Source organism: Lichenostomus cassidix, chromosome 1Aa (assembly GCF_008360975.1).
Source record: "Lichenostomus cassidix isolate B80296 chromosome 1Aa, HeHo_3.0, whole genome shotgun sequence".
NCBI lineage: Eukaryota > Metazoa > Chordata > Aves > Passeriformes > Meliphagidae > Lichenostomus > Lichenostomus cassidix.
Window position 1 is genome coordinate 26,551,685 of NC_139480.1, and position 15,574 is coordinate 26,567,258.

The 15,574-nt window shown below is 35.7% G+C and overlaps 1 protein-coding gene across 2 annotated transcripts in view; it reads left to right on the plus strand.

Annotated features, from left to right (window-relative positions):
• The window catches only part of IMMP2L (inner mitochondrial membrane peptidase subunit 2), a 405,860-nt gene extending 397,141 nt beyond the window's left edge, over nt 1–8,719 (plus strand). For both annotated transcript variants that reach the window (XM_085043112.1, XM_085043104.1), the window contains exon 6: nt 8,221–8,719. In XM_085043112.1, coding sequence (XP_084899238.1) covers nt 8,221–8,340 — 120 coding nt within the window. In that variant the 3' untranslated portion in view covers nt 8,341–8,719. The remainder of the gene's footprint in view (nt 1–8,220) is intronic.
• Nucleotides 8,720–15,574: the final 6,855 nt, after the last annotated feature.

Sequence of the window (15,574 nt, forward strand, 5' to 3'; positions counted from 1 at the left end):
CAATCACAATTGTTATGCTAATGTCACTCAGCTATTTGCTAGCATGCACATTTTATTAATTCTGGGAATCAAACACTGCATTTGAAATGTATTTCTCTCTTTTACAGTGTTTTTTGTGATTTTGTCTGTGCATGTATTTGATAACTGCATCATTTTTAAGTGCATATTTTCACTGTTTAAGACTTTCTTAAAATAAAATAATTGTCATTTATATATTTTCAGATTTAAAAAATATATTTTCTATCTCAATGAGCACTTCTAAATTTGATAACTACTACAGACCTTTACCAATTATATACTAGCTTTGTGAAAGAAAACACATATGGGATATTTTATCTGTATCTGGAGCTGCTGTTTCAGCTTTCAAACTAATGGAACTGTAGTGCAACACTTAGAAACAAAATTAATGGTCTGCATTCTTTTCTTTGTCACTGGATCTGTGTGGCTCCATTAGGTCTGATTCCTTCAGTTACGAGAAGAAAGAAGGATGAATATGCTGGCACTTTGCTATGTATTAGAAAGGAATTTATCACTTTTTGTATTCATGAGCTAGTTGGCATCTTGTTATGTCAACCTTCAGTGAGCTGATGTAAGTTAAAGAACATCTATTATGGTATGGGTTTATTTACAAAATAATTTATTAGTTCTAATATTCGCGTTATTCTTGGATTCATAAAACAAGGAGGTGAAGGATATTTGTTTCTTCTGTCACTGTTCATTATCCCAGATATTTCTACTAGAGGAAGTGGTTTCTCTGGGATTTTACTGTAATCCACAGGATTTTGTTTTTATTGAGCCCTTCTCCTACTACTGCACTTGATAGTACTTGTTTCAAGGTTCAACCATGTACAAAAGATGAAATGTAATAGCAATGATGTTTATTTTCTTTAGAGTATGGATTTTTTTGAGAGATTAATTTATTGGGATAATTCTCTGTGAGACTATTTTACAGCTACCATCTGTAGTGCCAAAACGCAGTGCCACAACCTTTCTCAAGGACATGCAATCAAATTTGACACAGATGTTTTTGTTAGGGTTAGAACTGAAACAGTGCATAGTTGCCTATTTTAAGTGTTTCTATCTTAAGGATTTCTTTTGATTTTGAGGGCTGAAATATTCTTGAACTTTTTCTCACCTTTGTCATTAGCCTGGTATCTTTACACAGTTTTCAATATCCATGCAAATTTGCCATTCCCAGTCTTTAAGAATATCAGTATCATCAAACTGCAGCTGATTGGCTGATGGGATATAGGTAGTGGGGCTGTGAACTGGTAGATCTGGAAAAAATCATTGAGACTCTATGTCTGCTCCAATGGTGTCACCTCTAAATCACTCAGTGTTTCACCATATGAGAGGATTTTTCATCTAATGTGTATTGGCACCTTTCAGAGCCTTGGAACTGGCAAATATCCAGCTAGCAAAACAGTCTGAATAGACCTCTGCTGCTCCAGAATTGCTCCTGACCATCCCCAGTGGGTTTGTGTTATGAAACAGAAAATTTGAGAAGGAAATTTCGTATATAGCTGATTTGCTGTAGTGCTATGTGAAAGGCTACATATAAAGCTTCTTAGCTAACCTACATATGAAGGAAAAAATGTAATGAGAATATATTATTTCAGAGAATAGAAAACATAATTTGAGATGCGGTGATTGTTTGTATTGCTTTATCTTCTTTTAGTTTGAGAAAATTAGCTTTTTGTGTTTGCATGTTTATCATTGGCCATGACATTTGACAGGCCTGTGCAATATTGCTAGAATATAAAAGACTAAAGCAAAAGTGACTACAAACACAGAGACTGGCCTTTTAAACTTCAAGTTTTTCACTGTTGATGAAATTTTTCTAGTACACAGGTCTATAACCTGTGGCACTTGCAGTTTAGTTCTATTTCTAGTTTGTTGGGTAGCTGTCATTGTTCTCTTTCAGTGGTATTTTAGGGGATCTGCACAATTTAAACATTTATTAATGGGACCAGAAGACAGGATTATTGAATTTTCTCTAGGCTGAAATAGGAGAAAACAAGATCATCTTTCTTCTTCAGAAGTATATTCACACTCAAGTACTTATTCTAGTACACCCTCAGAGAGGATTTTTGTGTTGATTCGAAATTAAGGGTTACGCTGTGCTTTATTATTTTCTTCCTATTACCTTTGCTTATTACTATCTTCTGAGACTGATTTAGATATTCCTAGGTTTCTTATTTTATACTTTTTAATGTGATTATTATAGCACCTTCTGTTAGAAAGATGTAAGAGCTTCATGTATATTTCATGTTTTTATAGAAATAACAAAAATTTCAGTCACAATCCCCCTAAGCCAAAATACATAGTGAGGAAATAATGGAACAGTTCATTTAATTTTCTAATTTTCATTGTTTTGGAGGGTTTTCTTTATGGAAGAAATAGTGAAATGTGTTTATTAACATTTCATCAAAATCACCATTATCATTTCATCAAAATCCCCATTTTGGTTTTGGAAAAATATGAAAAGAAATATCAAGTGAGGAAAAGAAAGATAGCTTTTCTTTACTTTGCACCACTTAATGAGACTTTATGTAGCCTCAGAAAAATAAAACTAAAATATTACAGTCAAAACTTTGGTGTGAGTGAAACAGCAAAATTCCATGATAGGAGAAGCCACTGAGTCACAGCTGCATTAAAATTACAACTGTTTACAGTATTACAGTATATACAGCGACCACTTTCAAGTATCTATCTTTTTCTCAATGGTTTTGATGTCCCTTTAGGTCCCAACGTTGGCAGTACCCATCCTCCTCAAAATAACATGATAAGAGCACTTTCATGAGTTGCTGGCACCCTGAAGTCTTCTTTAGGAGAACTGTGATGTTGATGGTTTCTTCTTTCTCACTTTCCACTAGTTTAGCCCATTTTCTAACTATTTTTTCCCCTGGTTCTTTATTGATTTTCAACATCACTTTTGGTCCCTATTTATTACATATGTTATTTTATGCTAATATATTCCTTGTTATTCTCCACTTTTTTTCTCATTGGTCACCTTAAAACCTTTCTGAGAGTTGATTTTTTTAATGACCACTGGTAGGTTTTATTTAGTCTGTTTTTATCCCATGCCTACAGTCCTGTATACCTCATTATTATATTCAAATCATAAATATTTCATTCTATACATAACATTTACCTTTTAATGTATATGTAAAAACTCTGATTATACCACAATATTATGCAAATAGACGCAAATATAAGCTGTATAAGCAAAACTGTAACAAATTAGTCAGTAGGCACCGATCATTACAAAATTTGTTGCAGCTAAACAAGCTAAATCAAAACCCCAGGCAGGAGAGGTAAGTTCAGACAAATACTGAGAAATTAATTTTGAGGCCTTGCAGAGCTGACACAAGGTGTACAGCTTGTTCCAGGAAATGGCTATACTGAATTGCAGGGCTGTGATACACTGTGCAAATATCCTTGCATTTTTGGTTTGTGTCTTTGTCTTATTACGTGTCTGGAATTGTTCAAAATGCATGTGAATGTGACACTTGGGGATATGGTTTAGTTGTGAACAATGACTTATTGGTTGGATTCAGTTATTTTAGAGGTCTTTGTCAGTCTAAGTAGTCTTTAATTCTGTGATTCCTTAATTCTATTATTCTCTGCCTATTACTTCTAATTAGAAGACTGACAACTTAGGAAGTCTAACTTTTTCTAAAGTTTTAAAGGTTTGGATTTTTTGGTTATACATTACTGTTTCTCAGGTTATATTTAGTGGTGGTGTTCTTCCTTGTTTCAGAGTTGTTACAGAATTTGAAATCTTGGCTGTTTAAGCCACAGCAAAATCAAGAAGGCTTAAGGAGAAAAAGAAGCAAGGAGAAATCTGTGGGGAATTTTCCTAAAACAAAGTGAACTCATGACTAGGAGCTGCAGTGCTTGAATTTAGCTGTTTGGGTAGACTTAACATTCTCTGGGAAAGTTGAGAATACCCTTGTGAGGGTGTGGTGATTTCACACCAGCCAGCTGGTCCAGCTCTACCCAGCTGCTCACTCACTCCTCCACCAGCAGGATCTAGGAGACACTTGGGAGAGTTAGAGTCAGAAAAGCTGTGGGTTGAGATAAAGAAAGTTTAATGGAAGAAGCAAAAACCATGCACACAAGCAAAGCAAAACAAGGAATTAATTCACTGCTTCCCATGGGCAGGTAGGGGCTCAGCCATCTCCAGGAGAGCAGAGCCCCATCACATGTAATGGTGACTTGGGAACTCCAACATTATCATTCCAAACATTCCCTTCCTACTTTCCCTAACTTTACATACTGAGCATGATGTCATACAGTCTGGAAGATACCTTTGGTCAGTTGGGGTGACCTGTCCTGGCTGTGTCTCCTTCCAACCTCTCAGGAACCCCCAGTAGCAGAAGTACTCCTCTCCCCATTACTCCTCTCCCCAGTACTCCTCTCCAGTAGCAGTGGCAGTACCAAAAGCAGAAAAGGCTGTAGGTCTGTGTAAGCCCTGCTCACCAATAACAAAAACATCTCTATTTTATCAACCCTGTGTTCAGCACAAATCCAAAACCCAGTCTCATACAGCCACAGTGAAGAGAATTAACTCTACCCCAGCCAAAACCAGCACATAGGATCACATCCTTATCTGGATTTTTCCTTTTCTTGAGATCCAAAGTGGACACCTATTATTTCCATAGGAATTTTTATGTGCTCCACTGTATGCTACATGTATACAGGACTCTTGTGCAGTATGAATACTGCTTTTCCCATTGTGGTGATGTATTTTGGAACCAGAGGAAGTGATATTATTCTAAGTCTTTATTCTAATAAAGGTGGTTTATCCCAGCCTTTTAGGACAAAATAAACAAGATTGTTGTAAGTACCTCGCAGATAGCACTATCAGTCTTAGGCTTATCTTTTCCTAATGCAGTGCCAAAACTAATCAGTCTCCATACAACTAACATACTAACAACTAGCAGACACTGAGGAAATATGCTTTTAGCACAGTAACAGTGTCAAAACAGTATTAATTCAAAACTTACTTTGCAAATAAAATTGCTGTGTTAACAAAGTGGCGTCTTAGTTGTTTGACTTAATATTCAAAGATTAAAAAAAACTTAAACAGCTCAGCTTGGGGACAATATTATTGTTTCAATTCAATATAGTGTCTGTTTTTGCCGCAGCAAGAATAGCAAACAGGTCATAACGTAGAAACAGGCCCCAACTATTTTATTGCTGGCATCTCTTTGTCTGAATGCAAAAACATTCCTCAAAGAATTTATGTCTGTAAAGTATTGATTTTTCTTAAAGTTAAGACAGTGTTTCAAGGGGATAAACTTATTTTCTTAAGTAGAGGGAAAAAATAATATCTATAAGTGAAGTGATTAATTAATAGGTTATTGCAGTATTTCACTGCAGAAAATGTAGCCTTTCAGTTCACCCTTTTGAGTTCATCCATATCTAACCTTGATGAGGGTAAATCCATTAACAAGGGCAGGTTAGTCTCTGCAAACACTTCTGTTCTTCCTCAGTGAAATTCATGGCTGCTGTAGAAAGTACAGAATAATAATAGGCAATGGAAAAAAGTTATTATGGCTGTTTGCAGAAGTCAAACATCAAGGTGCTTTTAAAGTGAACCTTTAAGTCATTATAAAAGAAGTCCTATAGCATCAGTACAATTTGTTATTTAGCAAAGGCTTCCATCACCCAACAATATCTGTTTTTCCTTTTTAACTCTAGTCATGTTGTAAATCATGTTTATAGGAAGGAGATTTCTTTATTAGTTTCAAGGCAGATGATGGTCAGTAGAAGTAATCCTCTGGGAAAAATTATTCCCAGCCTCAGCTTAAAACATGTTTTGATTCATTTATTATATTCTCAGTCTGTTTGCAGACCTCCTGCTGACATCAGTGACAAGCAATGTACTGAGAAAAACAGAGCTTTGAAAATGAGATGTTATTTGTGTTTGGAAAGAGTATTTTAACATTTTTCTCTGTATTAATGCTGTCACATTTTATACGCAGCTGTGGGATTTGCTGTGGTTTTATATTTTGGCACCAGCCTGTGATGTGTGTGCTATCATGCTGTACGCTCAGGGAAAAAAACCAACATGGTAATACTACATTTGCAGCCCACTTTATGGGCTAATTAAGATAAAGAATGTTATGAATTCCACAACTATCAAACAAACTACACAGAAGTGTGTCAAGACAACAAAAAATGTTGCTCAATGCTATTGAAAAAGAGTTGGCACTTAGAAGCTTGTCCTTTGCTTAAATGTATGAAACAAAAGCTGCACTGGATCTGGGAAACAAGTGGTCCCTGCAAGGGGTCAAGCAATTGAAACATGATACTAGACTGCAGTTTGGTGATCTACTTCAGATTCTTTTAGATATCATGGGTTATTAAGTAACCAAATTATATTCAAGTAATTCAGCACCTGCTTCATCAAGCTACAGAATATGGAATTAGATATATACCACTTCAGCTTCACTGATTTGATTATGTAGTAGAGAGAGACTGGTGAATATACATTAATCCTATGAAATTAAATCAAGAAAATTAGTTGAAGATATTCCTAGGGGCCTATTTGGTGTCCATTTGCATAAAATGCTGAATTACCTGCTTACTAAAATCACTTCATTTTTTTTTTAATGAGAAATGGAATGGAACTGAGTTTATATAGGAATTTAAGCAGCAAAGTACAAGTTCAAACCAGAAATCCATTTAATTCCTGGCTCTGACAACAGCCAGTACCAGATCATTAAAGTATAAGAATAAAACAAGTATTTATTTTTGCCCTTGGTGGTTCTTAATATGGAGTATAGAGACTAGACTGCTTGTTTATGTTCAATTATCTGTGTTGGACTTTGCCTCCATCATTATTTTTTGAACCAGTTTTCTGTTTTTCTCTGGTCTCTTCAGTATCATGTATAATGTATGCAAGTATGATGTAATCCTGCACATACTGAAAAGCATTTCCTTTTTGCTGGCTTAAAAAATTCTTTAGGACAGTATCATCAATGTTTTCTTGTTCTTATGAGAAATAATGACATAAGAGGAAAATAAAACCTATGCATTTTTTAATCCATGCCATTACTAATTCTGTAGAATTATAACACTGTTGTCTGTTTAGGAGTCTGAATTATTTCATCTTTTCACAGCCACAACATTTCAGTATTTTAACTATGTTTTTTTCTGTTTATAACTTTGCTATTGGTGCTGGATGCTTACTATATGCTATTTTCTCTGGAACTCTAAATGAATAATTTAAGATGCAGAAGTTTATCCTGCAGGGTTTTCAAATTAAGTGAGATTAACTCCATACAAAATTACTTAATTTCAGTGTTAAGCATGGACTGTTTTATCTCAGTCTGAAACTGTGACTCTTCTATTCTTACTCTTAGTTTAGCAATTTTCATACCACATATGAAAAAGGTCTTGTTTGTAATTTACTTAAGATTTTCTAAACAACTTGGTTTTATAAACTATGTCATCTATGATTCATTTATAAGCAATATCAGAACTGAGTTTTGTTTTGATTTATTGAAGTAAAACATTAGTGAAATAAAATTATTGAAGTAAACAATAATAAATAATAAGATGGTGAAACATGTTTGCAAAACATATGAATTAAGGGTAAGTAGTCCTAGCACTTCAAAAGTTTTTGATCTGTAGATATATTTTCATCCTCAGGGAAATCTTCACAATTCACAGTAATTTTCATTTTTGGTTGAAGACAAAATGGAGTTTTGAAGGAGAGTGGTAAATCGTAAACACAGCATGTTCAGAAAAACACTATCCTGGTGTGGTTAGTACACAGAGCTCAAATCCGAGACACAGGTTCTGTTTAACTTCTTCAAAATAGATACTTGAAATTTGTTCTCTAGACCCAGAGTAACTAATAACCAAAAGCTTTATGTGGATCATAGAATGCATCACCTGTTTTGAGCAGCTTTTTTTTTTTAATGAAAAAAAATTCCTAGTTTTTTGTTACAGACAGTACATTTCAGCAAGCTGTTTTGAGTTCCACAAGATGGTTTATCAAAAAAAAAAAAAAAGAAGAAAAAGAAAAAGAAATTGTTACTGAAGACATTTTCTTTTCCTCTAACTAGCTGCATGAAGGAGTAATCACTCTTCTGCTTCATATTCTCCCATTGCTCTAAAAAAATCATCACATGCTTTGTATTTTTAACATATTGATTTATTTACATTACCTTATAACATCTCTGGTCTATGTTTTGGTTGCAGGTTTCTCTGGGACTTCTACATGCCCGAGCTACTCATATTCTCTGGCCTCCCCATCGCTGGCAGAAGTTACAGCCAATGCTACCTCCAGAGCGCAAACCACTCTGCAGAGAGCAGGAGTGATCTGAATGTTCAGACAGGAAAACACTGACATGAAGTTTAACCAGAAAGAGCTACAGTGGTTATACCATCACCTGTAAGAGCTTTGCCAAGTGCTTTGACATCAGGTATCATATCAGTGAATACATGTGACGTCTGCATGTTACAATGCCACCAGGAATTCTTTGTGTTTCCTTCTTTTGTTTGTTCTGTTGTTGGGTGGATTTCAAAAATCTCAGACTTTAGGACATTGTATGTTAATTTGGTTTGAAATAATTGGTTGTAGAAGGACTGAATGTTCATTTTTTTTCTGGAAGCAGTAAAATGCTTGGCTTATGTCTGTACCTGTGTTTCCCTGGACAAGAAACTATTGAAACCTTCAATAAACTATTTTGATCTTTTACATTCAGTTTGTTTCTTTGATAACTGTTTGGAACCTTTATTAATATCATTGATTACATACAAAAAAGAAAACAAACCACCCAAAACCCAATATACTTTGTATTGTCCTATAATTTCTAGTAATGAAGAATCAGTACTTCTATAGCTGAAAAGTTTTTAATGCAGATTATTTCCATTATTAAAATGACTACATATTACTTATTTCTATTTTCTTTTTCAGGATAATTTTTTAAAATTTAAATATTCCCTCTATATCTTGCTGAATTACATATTCAGTCAAAATTTACAAGTCATTTTACAGTATCTGAAGGCAATGTTTAATTCATTTTTCAAGTAGAGTAAATCTTTGTTAGTACTGATTGCCACATTACTTTGAAACTATGTAATTAGATAAAAAATATGCAATTAATATTCTAACATATAGTTCATATTATAAATATACTCTGTGAATAGGCAGTAAAGCTTCTGCACACATTATAAGGGAAAATAACTTGGAAAATAACACATTTTCAATGATGAATCAATATGACCCATCTTATGTTCATATTTATTGAATTTTATTTCAGATAGGCTAGAACTTAAAAAATTTAACAAATCATACAAAAGATCTTGAAATATTTTCAGCTAAAAACATGCAATTATCAGAACTTCAGGCAAGATTAAAGTGAGTCTACAGCTCTTTGAACACACACATCTGTCTTATCAGTTAGATGATAGCTTCAATCACTATGAAAACTATCTATTGCTATATATTTCTTCATAAATGCTCCAGCTCTGTTGACTCTCTGAATACTTTTTTGTCTGTGTGTGCCAGGATCATTCTTTGTTCCAGAAAGGTGTTCTCCAGGTCTCTGAACTCATCTTAGTTAAACTAATGCAGTTTGTTTGGGTATTATTGCAGTAAATTTAGAATTACTCAGGGTCAGAAGGAGAATTCAGGGAGCTACATGCCTGTCAGCCTGACCTCAGTGCTGTGGAGCATTATGGAACAGATTACCTTGAAAGCGATGACATGGCTGACCAGGTAGTCAGGCTCAGCCAGCATGGGTTTAAAATAGTAGGTCCTATTTGACCAACCTGATCTCATTTCATGACCAGGTGACCCTCCCTAGGATGAGGGAAAAATTGTGGCTATTCACCTGGACTTAGAAAAACCTTTGACACTGTCTCCCACAGCATTCTCATGGAGAAGATGGCAGCTCACAGCTTGGACAGGTGCTCTCTTCACTGGCTGGACAGCTGGTGGTAAATGGTGCTATATGCAGTTGGTGGTTGGTCACTAGTGACGTTCTCCAGGACTCAGGAGCAGGGCCAGTCCTGTTTAATATCTCTGTCAATGACCTGGACAAGGATTGAGTGCACCCTTAGCTCTCATACAACACCAAGCTGGGTGGGAGTGCTGATCTGCTGAAGGACAGAACCAGGGAAGTGGTTGTGTTTGTTAGGCAACAAGTGACAGAACAAGAGGAAATGGCCTCAAGGTGTGCTGGGAGAGGTTTAGGTTGGACATCAGTAAGAATTTTTTTGCTGAAAGGGTGGTCTAGTATTGGAATGGGCTTTCCAGGGAGGTAGTGGAGTCACCATCCCTGAAGGTTCAAGGAATGACTGGATGTGGCACTCAGCACTATGGCTTAGTTGACAAAGTAATGTTTGGTCAAAGGTTGAACGATGATTCTATGATTTTGGTTAAAAACAGTATTTTTCAAATTTTTTTCCCCAAAATGAATTAAGAAAACTGAAATGAGTTCAATAAATTTACTGCAGTCATAATTAATTTTGGTGACAAAGACTTAAGCACACATCCACAAAAGGAGAAAGGAAAAGGCAAACATAAAAAGAGGTGGAACAAAGCCAGATTAGATCAACTTTATTTCTCTGTTATGTAGGTCTTTTATTTCCTTTCTTTTCACTGCTTCAGTCCTTCTCTTCTTCTCCTCTTGAGTATCAACCAGGCAGAAGTTCTTACATATATTGAAAAATATATAACAAATAGAAAATTTGAGTTGCTGACAGTGCACCTTCATCGTACCCCATGCTGGCACCACAGGCAAATGCGCCTCCCACCCCTGGTCCAGCCCAGCCACTGGCACTGAGATCCTCTCCACACGTGGACACAGCCCATGGAACTCCACATCCAGAAGAAAACAATACACATGGAGATGAGAAAGACTGCAACGATTAGTCTCATGTGTCAAAAGACCAGCACCTTTTTAATGTGCAATTTACTCCTTTTGTACTCTGCTCGCTATATTTTTCTATACCTGATCCTCCCCAAACCATCCTCATTTCACTGATTTTGATCCCCTAAACATCTCCAAAGTCTTGTGCAGTACTGGCATGCTCTTCCCTGCACCCCACAGCAAAACCTGTACCCCTGAGCAATGTCACCAGTCTGCAGGGCAACTCAGCCAGCCTCCCCTCTGACTCCTGGTGCGAGTTGTACCCAGTGGGGTGGGTCTAGGGGCTTCAGTGCTCCCTCTTGGCTGTGAGGGTGAGGCTTGCACAGTTTGATGACTCCTGTAATAGTCACAAAGAAGTTAAATTAGGGTGTTTGGCTTCCCACAGCTGCCATTGCTCCTCTGGGCTCCTTTGTCTGTATGAAGACCAGCTCGTTATCACATACCTTATACAGGCTATGAAAGTTTAAATGTCCCAAGTATTCAATTGAAACATGCCTCAAGGAATTTTTATTCACCTATATTTGCATGCATATATTTATAAATATTTATGCATTTATATGGAGGTATATATAGAATATACATGATGAAATGATGGAATAAAGAATATGCCTATTAAGTCTGAAGATGGTTATAAAGACTGACATAATTTCAGAGAATGGTATTAGAGTGCAGTGATCTAAATTGATAATGATGAGCAGAGAATCTGGTGCAATAATTACCCGTATACATGTTGGATTATGTTAAAAGAAAATTTGGATAATATAGTGGATTGTAGTTGGGCATGAGGCAATAATATGCTGAATAAGGAAAATACATACTTTGTAAAGAGCAGTACAGGCTGTAAAAACGGTAAACAATATTCTTTCTTCATTCATGTATGGTATTATTTTAGGCACCAGCTATAATGAAAAATGAGGAACAACTGTAATATTTAGAAAAAAACAACAAAAATAGAAAAATATGACCTATAAGAAATGCTGGAAGGACTTGGGTTTATCATTTAGTCTTCAGTCTGAGACACAGCCTTCAAAATCATGAAATACTACTGTGAAGTGCAAGAGAATCATTGGTTCTCCAAGTTCATCATGTGTGGGAGGAAAACGAATAGACTTACAGTGCAACAATTGGATTGTTAGGTTAGACATAGAAAAAGAAATATTTTGATTATAAAAAATAATGAAACACTTGAATGGATTATTCTTTATTGCAAGGTGTTAACATTTTTTATCAGGCCTGTTGGAGACAGGAGGATGGATGAACTAGACCTTGAGGTCCACATCAGCTATTTTTCTGATTATGTCTTCTGTGGTTGGTAAACTTGGTGGAGCCTTTGATGCTGGGCAGGCAGTTGCATCAATGTCTTGTTCTTTTAGACTGATAATTATGATATCTTAGATGCAAGCCTAACAGTATTACAGTACCCTTCTGTACCACATTCTTGTAATAAGCAACAGGAACCAGTTTCCTGTAAAAGAAGTTATCTTGCTACATACTGTCATCTTATTAGTGTGCATGGCATTTTACATTATCATGTAGGTTGGTGAATAGAAATAGCTCAGTGAAATCATAGGCATAACAGATAATTCAGTATCCAGAGCAGGAAGAGCAAACCTTTCCTTTCAAAGCAGAAAGGACCAAGAATGGCACACATGAGGCACATATTTAAAGGTGTTGTTATTTAATTGATATATTTCGTTTTCAAGCTTCAAATGTGAAACACATAATGAGAAGCCTGTTCTGGAAGTAATGAAATTAGTAGCAAAATTCGCATTGCCATCATGATTAGCTTTCTAAGTCAGGATCTTCTTCAAATCACAGGTCTTCTGGTTCTTAGTGCTGGCTTATTTATGTAATGCAATAAGGTATGATTTCATGGGAGTTAAATAGGAGTAAGCACAAGTAAGGAGTAGGGAGCTAAGAAATTAAAGGATGACAGGATATTTTAAAGCTTGTTTTTGGTTTTTTTTTGTATTAAGAGTCAGTTAAACACCTTTCCTATGGCCCAAGAGAGAGAGTGACTAGACTGCCAGACTGTGTTTGTAGAGTCAGGAGAGATGTTGCAGACAGATTAGGAACTGGTACTCTTAGCAGACATGCACAGCTACATCTGAAAGAGTGGCAGAGCAAAGCTATATATCTCAGCAATATGTAAGCAGCACAGCCTCATACAGGAAACCAAAACACCGAGAAAGTGGAATGCTGGTGTAAATAAAGAATGATCATCCAATGAATCTAAGGATCCTCAATTAGGTTGTCAGGATTTCCTGTGACAAAAAATCTCACAGCAGAAGATGCGCTGAGCTTCATTTCTTCCATATATTAATCCTTTAAGATAACATGTCTAGATGATGCAACATGAAGACTAGCAATCTGTCATTGCATGCACAAAGCACATGCTCAGGTCTGAAGCCATTGCAAAATGGATAATTTAGTGCAGAACTATCCAAGGAGAAAAAGGTAAAGCCAAGAAAATAGCTTGTGCTTTAGTAAACAGTTTACACTTCCGGGATCCTCAAGTATTAACACTGATGAAATAATACACCAGACATTGCAGTCACAGCTAAGACATATGAACTCAAAGTACCACAGTGTAGTCAAGTGATGACAGATATCAGATCTTGTTATGCAGAACTTCATTTTCACATATCTTTTTCATTCCTTTAGATTTGTTTACCACACAGATCAGACAGAGCTCTGAACACTTCCAGCATATGACACGTAGGACAGCTGTGAGAAGTATCTTTCTGTGGTGTTGCTCAGGAGTCTAGCAGCTGATGAACCTGCATGCTCTTGTGCAACTTCAGTGAGCCTTTGGTATTTTATTATAATGTGGAATAATTCTCTCACTTTGGAATATTTTACTATCACTACTGTTATGATCAAGAAAATGATTACTTTCTTCCTCTCCTTGCTAACATGGTTTATTTTTACCATGGTCTATTTGACATCTTATCCAAGCTCATAGGATACACAGGTTAGATTTGGAAAAAAAAACCCCTCAGAATTTGTTAGATCACCATCTATCTTCTTATTGTCTGTCATTCACTGTCATTGCATTATCTTGTTAATGAAAAAATTGTACAATTTATGATATAAAATACAAATCTAAATGAATGAAAGAGATCAATGAAAACCAAAATTCTGAGTAGACAGCTTAGCCTTCCACAATTGTAAGGTGAGAGGAAAAGATGAGTCTTTAGAGCTAAAGTTTCCTGTGGCATTTTAGGCTCATAGAAGATAAAATGTGGTCATAATAGTGGGAAATATCTTAGGATAAGTCTTTCCAAAAATATCCAATTTCACCCCAAAGCACTGGATTTGTATAAATAACATGCAGCAGCCTTTTCTCACCATCCTAAATCTGTGCTTTTGTGCAGAAATAAGTTGAAGCTCTTGAAGAAAACTAGAGGACAAAGGCTGCAAGTAAACTGCATGGCAGTGGCTTAGGGGATCAACTGGGAATTCCAAAGGTAGCAGAGCTGAAGGTCTCATCACTATATCTGTACTACTTTTCAGTAATACCTTTGTGGGAATTAAATGCACAGACTATTAAATCTGGTGCCACAACTACAAAAAATTTCATCTAGTGTTTTCCAGTGGTTTTTAATTAAAAAACTATTGTGTAACCTACTGTGGAAGTTCTAGCAGTACCACTTATGACCCTGAATGCTGTGAGATTATTTGTTTGGTTTTTAGTTTGTGAAATAAACGATAAACCAGAAGCTGATTTATGCAATTGCAACTCAAGAGACTTTTAAGCAGAACCTTACGCAGAAAATATTGCCAGTACTTAAACTATATCTTCATCCAAATATTTTCTTGATTGAAATTCATTAATGGTGTTATTGGATGAGGGGTTCACTTTTGGAAGATTTAGTAACATCCCAAAGGTGTAGAATCTTTTAAAAATGTAGCAGCTGTATCTGAATAGCAGGTTACCCTGAACACACAGTGATGAAAGATTTAATTAAAAAAAATATTTAATTTGTGATAACTTGTTGGAACTATATTAACCCACTGTATCATGTACTATCTTCCTCTTCCATCCCACTCACAAATGTCTCAGCATTTTATTTAACATCTAACCTTTTCTCATATCCTTCTATTAAATGTCAAAATTGAATTCTACATCCTTTGGGAGCTAAACATCCCATCCTCATATTTTTTTCTTATACACATTTCAATTAATAAATGAAACATAGAACAGCTTTTTTTTTAGCAATCCCTACAGTTTCATCCATTTGATTACAAGTATTAATCACACAAATGATCCTGTTTTCTGTGGGACTTGATTGCCTCAGGATCTAAGATCAGGCTATAGTACTTAACTTTCTAACCTGCTTTTGATGAGCCTGTAATTAAAGGAATGCATTTCCTTTATTCTCCTTCTTTCTTCCCTCATTATGAATGGATGGTTTCTAAATCTGACATGAAATATCTTAAGGGTTTAGATAAGTAGTCCATTTGTCCAGTAACCTGTTCCTTACAGAGGTTAGTAAGTTACACTTCCTTTAATGAAGAGCTTGGAATAACCTGCCAAAAGGGAAATTACTTTTCTGCCCCAGGCAGTTAGTGTTACGCCCTGAGGCATGAAAGTTTAAATTTCTTGCTTATCTTATATCCTTTCTAATGTAACTGAATGACTCACTATCTATATAAATGTTTAGTGCTCTCTT